The sequence below is a fragment of the Sminthopsis crassicaudata genome, chromosome 5 (assembly GCF_048593235.1).
Source record: "Sminthopsis crassicaudata isolate SCR6 chromosome 5, ASM4859323v1, whole genome shotgun sequence".
In the NCBI taxonomy this organism is placed as follows: Eukaryota; Metazoa; Chordata; class Mammalia; order Dasyuromorphia; family Dasyuridae; genus Sminthopsis; species Sminthopsis crassicaudata.
The window spans coordinates 33,382,093-33,396,677 of NC_133621.1; the positions used below are offsets into that span (position 1 = coordinate 33,382,093).

The following is a 14,585-nucleotide window of genomic DNA, read 5'->3' on the forward strand; positions in this document are numbered from 1 at the left end:
TTTTTAGATTTTTTTTCTATTCCTATTTTTCACTTTTACCTGTTTCTCATATTAGAATCATACCATTTTGAAATTTCTTCCTGGCACTCTTAAAATATGTCTATTTTATGATGCAGTGGACTACGAACTCATTTTTAAAGATATTTTCAAGCAAGACAAATTTCAAATCCTTTTCCTTACAGGATATTATTCCCAAGTTTAATAGCGATTATATTCAAAGAGGAGGAAGAGAACTAATAGACGTTTTTAGAACATCTAATAAACAAGTCAACTAACAAAAATGTTTTTGGAGTAAACAGACTGGACTAAGCTACAGTCAAAACCAATAACAGTAACATGCCACTGAATTTGTCAAATGCAGATAAAAGGACTTTCGCTCTTTGTGGAATCTATGAAAAGATTCAGAGACGGAATAGAGGCCCCTGCGTAGGTAGCATCCACATACACTTAGCTAGCAACACGCCCATGAAGCCATGGTGAACAAATGGTTGAGTCACACAGATTTATTTGTGAAACTGGAGGGGTTTGTGATGGCAGTCTGAGACTAGGTTATTATTGCCACCAGAAATTGTAAAAAGATGATCCTTAAAGAGGATAAGGATCTTTAAAGATCACTTAGTGAACCATCTCGATCATGGAAAGAAACCATAGAGAATGACTGCATAACCCATCAGTGTAAGACCTAAAAATGGAGCACCTCGGAAGGCATGAGCTGGTGACTGGAATTCTATACTTCATAAACTTGCTCCTTTTCTTGGATTGAAGAAAAATGTCCACACTCCCCCCTCTTTCCTCCCCCCCCCCCCACAAAAGGTCTCAATCCACCCTGAAGAACTCAACTAATAAATTGTACTGGAACCAGACCCTAATTTCAGAACAAATTATTGCTCAGTTTTCCATCCAGACACAGCATCATTTCATGCAATTTTGACAGCCCCATCCTCAGCCACGTCAGTTTTGCCCCAATGGTAGCTCCGTTGTTGAATAGATTATCTTCCCTCCTGGGAAGATGGGGGAAGGAACTTTACTATGCCCCGTAAAGTTGTTATGAGGAAATTCTTTGTGGGCCCAGGGCTAACACTCTCCCTGCCATGGCCCAAAGGGTGTCTACAGCGCCATTCTGCCCGCACTCCTGATCGAGGTATTAACTCCTCTTGGCCTTCACCTGCTGTCCACAGCTTGACTGGGATGTCTGTGCTGCTGGTCCCCCTTTCCCAAGAAGTTGGGGTCAGCCCCAGTAAAAGCGTCCTGGCCAGCATTTTGGGCTGGGGAAATAACCTTCTAGCCCTTCCTGCCTTTTGCCTGGTGTTTTCCTGATGATCCTTGGGTATTTGGGGAGTGGCAAGCTTTGCCTAGCCCCATGTTCTCCCAACAGCCACTTACTCTTTGCTATTCACATCCCCAGATCCAACAGTTTTCCCCAGAAATGGAGAGCTTGAGACCTCAGCTCAGCAGCCTGTGATATCAAGGGAAAGCCCAGAGTCCCACGCTGCCTTGGAGCTGAGCTTCTTTTAGGGAACACACAGTTTCTTTCAGAGCCACCATTTGATTTATTTTGCTGAGCATTTGATCGGCTAAGAACTTTCTCTTCAGAAACACATTTCAGACCCCTCACAGCTGTATTGGTATAAACAGAAAGAACTAGCCCAAGGTCATTCCTTCCTGGTCTTCCCTCTCTTGCTGAGACATCAGCATCATTTAGATGGAGAGTTCCTGTGGACAGAAGCGTGCTTCTTCCTCCTTTCTAGCACCTACATCATCTTCCATATCATTGTACCCAGCATGAGCGCCATGAATTTCTCATGGCAACTGCCTTAATCAGGGATCTCTCTTTGTCGAGGGCCTTGACCTCAGCCTTGCATAATCTCCTGTGCTGGATTCCTTGGCACCCTTTCCCTCGGAGAAGCCTTCCTGGAACCAGCTGGAGAAAGTACTCTTTGCTCCTGGGACTTCTGCAGAGCCTTTCCCTGGAACTGAATGCAAGAGAAACAGTGAATTCTGAGTATAGCAGAGTTTCCTGAATGGATACAGAGTCCTGAGAAAGTAGCCATAAAGGCCCATACAATTTATTTCACCCCCAAACTGAACATGTGTTGTCAAGCTATCCAGAAAATCCAGTGATGGAACTTCATCTCCATGCCTTCCAGCAGCGACTTATAGGATCCAAAAATACAAAGCACAGTATTTTAAATTCATGTCACTATGCCAAATACTCATAATCTCCAAGATACGTTCAATGAAAAGCTTTAGCAGAGGAGATAAAAATTATATGTAAGTAAGATGAGATGCATAGGATCCCTGTTGTCCTTTCACTCTGTTAGAGTTGCTCTGAGGAAGCTTTTAGGGAGCCTATAAGGGATAAGCTTATATCCTCATAGTTCTGTTGATCTACAAAAAAGCAGTCATTTTCTCCACTTGGGCCACAATCGTAGGATATAAAAGAACTGTAGTAGGATAATGTACTCCAAGATCCTCAGTGAAAAAAGATGAAAAGAAGACTATGATCATGATGAGAAAAATAATTAGCATTTTGCCTTTTCCTGTGTTCCAAGCACTTTGCGCAGTGTCAGGTATGTAGAAGGTGCTTACTAAAAGCTAATGCTGTAAGGTTTACAGAAAACTTTATATACATCCTCTCATTCGAGCTCTTCAGTCACCCTGTGACATAAGCACACAGGCAACTGGGGGCACAGTAGAGAAGTGCTGGCTTTAAATTGGGGTTTCCTGACTTCATTTCCAGCCCCCAGCCACTAACTCAGATGTTCTCAAGGCTTTTTGTATTCCTTTACTCTTCAAAAGTTATTGAGATTGCATTATCTATTTACCATATTAGAAGTTAAAACAAATAAATTTTTTTAATATCTATTAATTTATTTTGTAAAATAACACAAATAAACCTATTATGTGTTACAAACATTTTTATAGAAAAATAACTACATTTAAAAATCAGTGAGAAGAATGGAATTGTTTTGCGTATTTAAAAAAAAATCTCGTCTGATGTATTAGAAGTTGGATTTTTTTGGTATCTGCTTTTGCATCCAATCTGTTACACATTTTGGTTGCAGTATGTGAACAAAATCCAGCCTCACAAAGAAAGTAATTGGAAAAGGGAAGAGTATATTAAAAGCCAAATAATGTCTTAGTATTATTATGAAAATAGTTTTGACTTCTTGAACAATCTGAAAGGGTATCAGGTGCCCACTCTATGAGATTGCTGCCTCTCACATCTCATTTTTACAAAGAAGAAAATTTAGGCTTGGAGTTGGTGAGTCAATCAGCCAGAACCCCCCAGCTAGAAAGTATCGGTAATTTGACTCATGTCCAACTTTTTATGACTCCATGTGGAATTTTCTTGGCAAAAAAAAATACCATTTTTAAAAAAAAACTATTTCTTTCTCCACTTCATTTTATAGATGAGGAAATTGAAATAAACAGGGCAAAGTGACTTGCCCAGAGTCACCTAGCCAGTAAATGTCTGAGACCAGATTTTGACTTAGGAAGGTGAATCTTCCTTACTCTGTCTGGCACTGTGTCCACTGCATTATCTAACTGCCCTAAAAGATTCCAGAAAGCTGGAAAGTCACTATAGGACTAGAAAAGGGCAAATATTCCAATTTTCAAAATAAGAAAAAGTAGAGTCTTCAAATTATAGACAATGTGTTGCTTACGTTTGACTGACTCCTGGAAAAACTCTAGAAGAAATTGCTAAAGGGACATTAGGTGAACATATAGCTTACAAAAGTAGTAATTACAACCTATTAGCATAGCTTCATACTGACCAGTTTATGACAGATTAGTTTCATTTCCTTTTGAATATAATTTATCAAATTAATAGATGAGGGAAATGTCAGGGATATAGTTACTTAGATTTTAGCCACACTTTTGACCAAATAGCTCATTCTTTTCTTAAAGAGATGTGGATCAGGTTGAATCTAATCTGATGGAGTCAGACTTGTTGGACAGGCAAACTCAGAGTAGTTGTGAATTGGTCCATGTGGCAGAAGGTGTTCAGTGTATATTCTTGGTCTTGGGAGGTATAACTTTTTCTTTTAATAGCTTTTTATTGACAGAACATATGCATGGGTAATTTTTCCTTTTTTATTTTATTTTATTTTTTAATGCTTTTTATTTACAAGATATGTGCATGGGTAATTTTTCAGCATTGACAATTGCAAAACCGTTTGTTCCAATTTTTCCCCTCCTTCCCCCCATCCCTTTCCCCAGATGGCAGATTGACCAATACATGTTAAATATATTAAGGCATATGTTAAATACAATATATGTATACATGTCCATACATTTATTTTGCTGTACAAAAACAATCAGACTTTGAAATAGTGTACAATTGGCCTGGGAAGGAAATCAAAAAATGCAGGCGGACAAAAATAGAGGGATTGGGAATTCCATGCAGTAGTTCATAGTCATCTCCCAGAGTTCTTTCGCTGGTTGTAGCTGGTTCAGTTCATTACGGCTCTATTGGAACTGATTTGGTTCATCTCATTGTTGAAAATGGCCATGTCCATCAGAATTGATCCTCATACAGTATTGTTGTTGAAGTATATAATGATCTCCTGGTCTTGCTCATTTCACTCAGCATCAGATCATATAAGTCTCTCCAGGCCTTTCTGAAATCATCCTGCTGGTCATTTCATACAGAACAATAATATTCCATAATATTCATATACCACAATTTATTCAGCCAATCTCCAATTGATGGGCATCCATCAGTTTCCAGTTTCTGGCCACTACAAAGAGGGCTGCCACAAACATTCTTGCACATACAGGTCCCTTTCCCTTTTTTAAAATCTCTTTGGGATATAGGCCCAGTAGTAACACTGCTGGGTCAAAGGGTATGCACAGTTTGATAACTTTTTGAGTTCCAAATCACTCTCCAGAATGGCTGGATGCATTCACAATTCCACCAACAATGTATCAGTGTCCCAGTTTTCCCACATCTCCTCCAACATTCCGCATTATCTTTCCCTGTCATTCTAGCATGAATAATTTTTCAACATTGATCCTTGTAATCTGTTCCCACTTTTCCCTTCCCTCCAGTCTACTCCCTAGATGGCAGGCAATCTCATATATGTTAAACATGTTTAAGTATATCTTAAATGCAATATACATGTACATATTTATACAGTTCTCTTGTTGCACAAGAAAAATCAGATTTAAAAAGGTAAAAACAACCTGGAAGAAAAACAAAAATGCAAGCTGTCTATATTCATTTCCCAGTGTTCTTTCTCTGGGTGTAACTGGATCATCACTGATCAATTGGAACTGAATTGGATTCTCTCATTGCTGAAGATAGCCACTTCCATCAGAGTCAATCCTCATATAGTATTGTTGTTGCCGTGTATAGTGATCTCTTGGTTCTGCTCATTTCATTCAGCATCAATTCGTGTGAGTCTCTCCAAGCCTTTCTGTATTCATCTTGCTGGTCATTTCTTACAAAACAATAATATTCCATAACATTCATAGGAGATATAACATTTTTATGAATGACTTGGATCGAGGTATAAATGTTATGCTCATCTTTTTTGTATATGACAAAAAGCTGAATCCACACAGACAAGACTATTGGGCTAAACTGAGTAAGAGGAAAAGCAGTAGGAATAAAGACCAAATCTTGCTCTTGTATGTAAAAATGAACTTTACAGGTATAAGTTGGGGAAAGCATGAAAGACAGGAGGTCTGCAAAAGAGGGAGTGATTTTGTGGATTGTAAGCTCACAATGAGCCAGTGCAATATGACAACCCAAGAACTAATAGGATAATGGTCTACCTGGGCTAAGCTCTCAAGAAGAGGGAGCTGATGGTCCCTCTGTACTCTGTCAGATTTCCTCTGGAGGACTGTGCTGGGTTCTAGGCATTATCCATTAAGAAGGACATTGATGGGCTGGAGAATGGGTTAGTCTGAGACATGATTGGGTAAAGGATCTGGGGATGGGGAAGTTACTTGAAAGACATCTCAGGGGAGACCTACTAGCCGCCTTCAAAATTTGGAAGGTTTGTCACAGATAGGAAACCTTGGATATCTTCCTTTTGGCTCCAGAATCCAGGAGCAGTAGATGGGACTTGCAAGAGGAAAATTGATACTCAGTACAGGGAAAGCATTGCCAGCAGTTAGAGCTCACCTGGGCTGCCTTCAGAGGCGCCTAAGGCAAACCTTAAGGCAAAGCTGCTTTTGGAAATAAAAGAATTTCCACGAAGATATTTCAACCCTAGACTGCTTTTGCCACACTAGTTACACCAGACAACCATCCTCTGAGCAGTTGCTTGGGGTTGCTAATAAAACATGTTTCAAATAGATAAGAATCCTAAATACAACTGAGTAATTCCATTTATTTGCTTTGACACAGTATTTGGACCAGAATAACGTAATGTCCTCCATAGTAGAATAAGGGCACTACAGGCAAATCTGAACAAATGCATATAGGAAAAAAAAATTGCTAGAGCTATACAATGTTAAAGCCACCCAGGAATCAGTTTTCTTAATCTCTTAAAAGATAATATTTTCAAAATTTTTGAAAGCTTTACAAATGCTATTATTATGAAAGGAAGAGAGGATGCTCAGAAAGACCTCTGCAACTACTGCCACATAAGCTTCTTTTTATGCTCTCTAAAACCTTTGTAAGAATGGTCTTTATATCCCTGAGGAAGTCCTTAATGAAAAGAACAGGAGGAAGAGGCAAGCGTAGACATCATTTTCTAGCACAGAGCGCAACTTCACAATTACCCAACTGACTGAGATGTCTAGAAAAGGTGGGAGATTGTATTAGTCATTGGTTGATTTTACAAAGGCATCTGACTCACAGGACAAAATGTCCCTTCCCTATAGTAAAATCCTGTGATTTTATCTAGTCCTCTTCTTGATAACTGAATGGCCAAGACACATGAGGTGACAATGAAGCTAGTGAAAGCTTGATACAAAGGTGCATCAGGTCCTTGGACAAGACTTCCTACCCTGACACGTGTGACTTCTGGTTTGGGTTGTGTTATGTCCTGCTGTTTACCATGACCAGGTTCTACAATTCCTGTCCCATTTGGGCTTTCTGGTTGCATTCCTTCACATCACCTTCCTCTTGTTCTGATAGCTCCATTTCAGCCTCATAACTTTTGGGACATTCCCTTAAACACATCAAATAAAGAAGTCTATTGCTTTCAGCATTGACTAGGTTATCTAATTTCTCTCCAAAGTCATCCTTTTAATTTCCAGGAATGAAATCTTTCAGAGCGGTAATTTCCAACACAACTATAGAGTATACTACACACAGATATTTAGTATCTTGAAAATTCCTAAATCCTCCTGCTTGAAGAGTTTTGATTCTTTTACTCACTTCCATGTTGTACTCATGCTTAATCCAATCCAGCCTTCCTGTCCATCAGCATCTCTGATTACTCTTTACTTTAATTTAACAGACCTGACATGATGAAATATTATCTCATGTAATCATTGTCAACAATAAAGGTCAATTTATCTCAAGTAAATTAGAAAATATGAGTTAATACATTTAATGTGAAGAAATCTTGATGTGGTGCTAATGGGATCAGCGGCTTTGCTTAAATCAGTGAGATGAAAATTCCTCCATAAAAAACATGGACAGCATGCTGACCATATTAGCATATCATTTTTACTTATATCCGGAAAATTCATGAAATCAAGTTGCTTTTAAATTGCACGAAGTTTCCGAATCTAAAAAAGCTGAAACATTGGATAGTTAAAGTAGGAGGAAGTGTTTTACAAACGACAGCAAATGTTCCAAATAGGAAAACCGTGCTCCTCCCTTTATAAGTGCTGCTGTCCAAATGAAAAACTGCCTGCAGGAGTGAGCTTGATCTATATGTTTTTAGTGAATTGTAGTAAGTGTTATTAGTAGTAATGAAGATACATTAACTGTAGTCTCTTGACAACGCTTGTAGCAGTTTCTTAGTACTTTTATCAACATATAAATTTTACAGCTGGCAATATGGGAATTTGACTAGTACATTTTTGTTTATAAAAAAGGGTAACAACATTATAACTTCTTCATATTGGTGAATTATGAATCTTGACTTTTAAAGCTGAGAAGTAAAATAAGCCGGAAGTGCTTTCATGTTATGGTAGAACCTCTCTTTATTACTCACTGCAAAAAATGAAAATGTCGCCTGACAAATGGAACACAGGAGTGGGGGTGAATGGCTCCTTCAGGCTCTTCTAAGATCTTCTGGGGACTTGTCATTTTTGTGTGTGATGGTGTTCCACTCTGCTACACTAATGCTAGATAGCCAAGCTAATTGGGTTTTTTAATTAATTAGTTTGTTATTAAAATGATATGCCTTGATTTTACGTAGAAGTTTGGGATCAGTAGAAAGCACTGCAAAATTTCCCAAAAGCAATGAGGGATCTCTTTCTTCTTCAATTCTGGATCAGTAGAGCTCATTGTCCAATTGCATCCTCCATCCAACATTTCTGTGTTTGAAGACTAGCTCTGGGTTGCCAGTCCAACTGCATTGCATTTTGGACTCTAAACAATAGGCATTGTTGTTCCACTTGTTTTCTCCTCTGGATAGTTGAAAATTGGATTCTTTTGAGTGATTATGGTTCCCGTTTGGACACTTTCCAGTGTTCCACGTCTTGATACAATCAGTACTTTGTCATCTGCAAGCAGGAGCTTCTGTTAAGATCCCATCATCAGTATGGACCCCTAATTCCATTTAGACTCTGTATTGAATACACTCCATTGTGGTGGCAAGTACCTTCAACAAACATGGATCTTCTTGTGGGGTGTCTGGTTGAGTCAATGGCGAGAGCACCAGCTCTAGAGTCAGAAGATTGAATTCAAATCCAGCCTCAGACACTTAACTGCTGTGACCCTAGGCCAATCACTTAATGCTCTTTGCCCTAGTTTCTTTATCTGTAAAATGAGGTGGCTTATCTGCCAAGAAAATCCCAAATGGGGTCAGGAAGAATTAGATGGGACTACAATGAGTGAACAGCAGCACATCTTCTTGTTTGTCACCTCATGTTAATGACTTGTTAATGTTAATGGATACTTAAAGTAGGAAGTGCTTTACAAAGGACAGCAAATGTTTCAAATAGGAAAACCATGCTCCTCCCTTTAGCAAACTTTGTTCTCTTGTTATGTCTCTTAAGGATATAACCACATAATTTTGCTATAAACGTGGAAAATGCCTCATTGGAGAAGAACCTTTAAGTCCTAAAACTTAAGGTGATAGTTTTGTTTTACAAAATCCCATCTTATAACATCACTGTTATTCCAGTGATTCTTTAAGACTATGAGCCATGGAATACAGCTTTCTCCAAAGAATGAAATTGCCAGGAGGCAATGAAGAAACACAAGTGGGCATAAAACATAACATATTACAAAGAATTGCATAGGAGTGACCTACGGCCACTAGGAGAGGAATGAATGACTGGATGATGTGGGTCAGTTGTGCAGCAAGAGCATCCTCGGGGTGAACAGCCCACGTGTTCCATGGGTGTCCACACGATGCCAAGATTTCTAACAGAAGCCCCAAGGCCTCAGGAAGGACTTGTGAAAGGACCTGGAGGAGAGTCGGACAGAATGAGGAATCCTGGTTCCGCTGACCACTAGAGGGCCTGGATCCTCACAAGGCTGAGACAGCAGTTCCACAGAAATACAGAGCTTCATCACATTTAGTACCCCAGCCGCTCCACCACATGTCAGTGGGCTGAGTTGCAGCAGATCAGATAACCCAAGACTTGATCTCTGCCGTATTATGACAAGGCAACGAAGCATCAGCACTTTCACAGAAAATTTACACATACGTCATAAATAAGATTGCCCCTATTTCTTTTAGGAAACCCAATTGTCAGGTACCTTTTTTAAAGCACATAAAGTAACTCCTTTCTTTTCTAGCTAAGTCCTACCAACTTGAATCCAGTGCTTCCTCATGATAGGGAGGTGACCCTCCCTTTTTAGAATCAAAGAATCATGGCTTTATAGCTGGATTAGACCACAAAGGCCATCTTGTCCAACCACCTCTTCTACAGGTAGGGAAAGTGAGATCCCTAGAGTTGAAGTAAGCAACAGAAGTCTTGGGTTCTCTGACTCCAAACCCAGCATCCACCTTTGAAATGTACATTCTGGCAGATTTTATCAAATTAGAAAAAACCAACTGGTAACAATCCATAGAGCTGTCATCTAAAGGACCAGCAGGGCTAAATTTGGAGAAGCTTATCAGTAGAGTAGCCACTAGCTTTTGAGTTTTCTCACTATAGCAACTTATGAAGGTCATCTGCTTAGAAAAGGAGTATACACAAATTGAAAAATTGTCCATACCAGTAAAATCGTTGGTCCTAAAGTGTTGGAGCATATTCTAGCTAAGATGGTAAAAATTTCAGTGAACTAGAATTCAACAGATTGAATCTCTCAAAGAGCCAATTACCTTTGGTACTATGCTTCTTCAAGAGACATGGGAATTATAGGAAACAAGTTCATGTTAGGCATTTAGCCAAGAAAATTATTGGCTTCCTGGAGGTGATATAGATTCTCCTTACAACTGTGGTACTGCAAGACCATGGCAGATCTTCCAAAATGATGAATAGCCAAGTGGCTCTGCCAGAATTCGCTGCCATGAACTTAGCACTAAAGAAAAGTGAAAATTTTCAGCCACAAAAATTTCTTTTTCATTCTCAATTTGAATGAAGATATTTATTGATTGCCTACCTGTGGTGTGAAAAGTGCTTTTCTTGGCACTGATGGACCATCTAAGATGGCAAAAAGACCCATTTCCTGGCCTCAAGCTAATCAATCCAACTTCTGTTGACTACTTAGCAATTCATGATGAATATAGATTAGAGATATACATGTATCTTTTACACATATACATTTTGATACAATGTTCAACTGCAGAATGCTAACACTTCCCCATAAATCACACATAGCACTTTATTATTCTGTAGACCCACTGTGTAAATGTAGCTTTTGTTTAAACTTCTGGTGACTCTCTTTGCTGTGATACTACTATTTGGACTCCTGCTCAAGTGGATGGGGGTGGGAGGATTGTGCAGAGGATTGCAGGTCATTTTCTTTTTGCTTCTGTACTACCTGACCACTTCATATGTATCTTCTTTTTCAGGGCTAATGCCAAAGCTGCCCCTCTGAACATAAACAAGGTCTCCAACAGCCTCCTTAATTTTGGCAGAAAGTTAATTGGTCCAGCCATGACCACGGGCAGTGCTGTAGGTCCTGTTCCCAGCAGCAATAGTGCCATCTCTCCTGCTGGGATGACGGTCAGGACCCCCGCAGAGGCCCCTCGTCACCATCACCCACCGCAGCAGATGCAGCAGCAAAGAATGATGAAATCAGAGAGCATGCCGGTTCAGCTCAGCAAAGGTACAGAAAAAAACACAAGTGAAGCAGATGAAAACTCTTTTATCATAAGATGGAATTTCCTAAGCCTCTTATTTAAAAAAAAAAAGATTTGTGGTTTTGAAATACCTCATTCAGAGGATCAATATTTTAAAGTCTTAATTCAGTGTTTTGATCCAGTTTTAAGCTAGAATCCATACATCAAGAGCACTGTTGAAAAGTAATTTATGGGTTTTCAGATATCTTACTTTAAATTCACCTCTAAGCCCTTTGGAGGCCTAATTAGGTAGCATCAGACAATAGGCTATCTGCAATATAATCTGAGATTGGTAGGCAGGGCTCAGTATTAAACTTTCATTTAAGGGCACTGCCCTGCCAGAAACATATTCTGAAATAACCTGACCAGCCTGGATGGATCATTTAAGCACAAGCTAACATTTGAGGTGATAAAACTCAGACCTAATACAGTCACACCCCCTTTATCCAACCAGAGGTCAGCAGTCTGACTGAAGGGATCCACCACAAACCTGAAAAGGAGAAAGGCCTAGCTGAGCTTCTCGGATACTCCGTCCCAAGTGCCTGTTTCCTTGTCGCTTGTGGTCATTTATTTGCAAGAGGCTTAGCTGACTGGTTTTACAGGCCAGGGAAGATTATCTTAACACCTCATACCTAAAATGGGTATAAGGGTGCTTTTCTTTCTCCCTACTTTCCATAGTAGAAGCATGTGTGATTTATAGAGGCAGGTTCACTGACAGAGGCAAAGGGTGGCAGTGTTGGGAGCTTCCCTGTGAAGCAGGAGGCTGGGAGACTGAGAACCCAAAAGCTGAGCCTCTTGGAGTCATGTCATATAGCAGCTCCGTGCGAGGAGCATCTCTCCCTGATAGATGAACAACAGTAATGTGGTTCTGAGGAATCAAGATAGAGCTGCCATTCGATGCCCTCGGTCTGAGCAGGCAGCAGGATGATTTAGTCTTTCCAGCTACTGTACTAAGAGGGACAAGAATCCAGCATCCAGGAAACCCCTCAGATCAGTGCTTCTGTTCCCTAAGAACCCGGGTTAAATGCCCTCCCGAGAATGTTCTTTCCCAATAGCTTCTCCCTGCCTTTGCTCCGTTCAGGTCTTGCTTCTGCTAGATCTTAGTCATTATATAATTAGTATCTTAATTTTTATTAAAATATTCAGTTTACCTTGCAGAAGAATAACCGCTTTAAATTATATTGCTTACTTGCTAATGCAAAGCTGTCACACATGATTTAAAGAAAGGGGGACCTAAAATCATTAGCATATTGTAAATGTATTTTAATGCCAGGAGACATGCCCACTTCCAGAATGGAAATGAATGTTATTTTATATATTTCTTAATTGTACTGTTTTATTGTTCTGAACAAATATAATTTCAATATTGCTTTGATAACAAGCTATAGTCAGTAGTAATTCTAACTGATGGCAGGCAAATGAGTCAGAGAGTCTCTAAGTACTGTATTTTAAATTTTCTGAGGAACCAAGCCAAATGACTCTAGCAGAATAAAGTTGTGTCTCTAAGGAAATGTCAAGTATTAATACCACTGAGTGAGAGAGGAAGTGCGAAGAGATGGAACAATCGATGAAAACCCAGTCCCCAATCCTAAGGAGACGACAGAACACTTAAGTGAAGTGTTTGGAACACAGGGATCACTGGGGTATTTTGTAACCAATCCCTGTACTGAAAGAAAGCGATCGTCTTAAGAACTCTTTTGTGTTTTCACAGAATCATAGCAAGAGCCACCAGGAATCGTAGAGATTTCCTAGTCCAGTCTCTTACTAACATATGGGGAAACTGAGGGCCTGAGAGTGGCTTGCCCAAAGTGACATAGCTGGCCATTGAGGTAGCCAGCTACACCGAAATCCTCTTTCTGAGAATGGTGGTGGAGCAGCCACTGTTACTCCGGACAGCTCCTCTCCAGGGGATGCTCGGGCATTTTTAAAATACAAAAGTGGGCACAGCTTTCTTTGGGGAGTTGCTTTGAAACGAACAAATCAGAAATCAAAGAGAGAGGGGAGAGCACGAGACTGGGAACCGGGAAGCGTTGTAACTGGTCTCAGCTCTTGTGTGCCCAGCTTTAGGACCCCAGATGTGTCTCTAAACTTTATGTACCTCAATTTCCTCATCAGTAAAATGAGGCGGTGAATTATGATACTTCCTAAGGGCCTTCCAAGTATGGAAATCTCTAAATTTTAAAAATAAGCCCTTTAACCCTAGAGTGGAGCATGAGTCTTTGCTATAATTTCTGAATGCTCATGTTTCCTTCTCTTAAGCAGGCCCAACTATATTGCCTCATTGATAAATTTAAAATTGTATCAGCCAGTCTGATAAACAGCACAGTAGTCAGCCTGTTAGGAAACCTAGTATTAGGGACATGATTTTAAATTATCTCAGAGCTATCCGTAGAAGCAGTAATCAGTCATATGCACAGTGCCTTTGAGGGGGGAAAATGTAATATCTTTTTTAGCGTACTCTGCTGGAAAATTCACAAGTTTTGAAAAATTGTTGTTTACAAAGATAAAAATGCTTATATGGTTTTCATAACATATTCCATTTCTTGATTATTCATGCTGATATAGAAAAACAGTATTATGGATAATCCAAAACTAATTTATGATTGACTAGGAATATACTTTGTGGTTCAGGGGATAACAGATTTGCCTTCCTGATTATGTGGGGCTCTGATGAGATTAAAATTAGCTTGCATTCCCTGACCACAAACTAAGGCAGCAAGAGGAAGTGACCCAGGGGTAGCAGGGAGGCTATGGATGGCAAGACTAACATTTAAAGCCGCCACAGGTATTGACAAAATGGATGAAACAGATGAACGCAGATCATTGAAAGTCAACTCTGAAAGAGAAATGAGGTATTTTAATGTGTCAATTAATGACTATTTTATAGTCTACAAACTCCATGCTTTTGTTATTTTCTAAACTCCTGTCAGGCAGATGTTTTACTTTATTTCAGTTACGGGAGAAATATAAAAAGGGATGCTATTAATTGATCTGTGGGAATGTAATTACAACCCAGCAAATTCTAAATGAGCTGATCATGTTGCAAATCATAGCAGAAGCAAGTGCCCAGGGCACCAAAGGGATGGCATTTAATTCGGAAATGGATTTTTCACTATTGTATAAATACCAAAGGGGAACCACTGAACCTATTAATCATATGTAGCCTTTTTTTGGTGTGATACCAGTTTAAAAGACTGAACATCATTACTT

At 39.6% G+C, this 14,585-nt stretch overlaps 1 protein-coding gene across 1 annotated transcript in view; it reads left to right on the plus strand.

The window, feature by feature from the left end:
• The window catches only part of TBC1D5 (TBC1 domain family member 5), a 578,427-nt gene that overhangs the window by 497,746 nt on the left and 66,096 nt on the right, over positions 1-14,585 (plus strand). Inside the window, exon 22 of the mRNA XM_074269720.1 lies at positions 11,106-11,362. Coding sequence (XP_074125821.1) covers positions 11,106-11,362 — 257 coding nt within the window. The remainder of the gene's footprint in view (positions 1-11,105; positions 11,363-14,585) is intronic.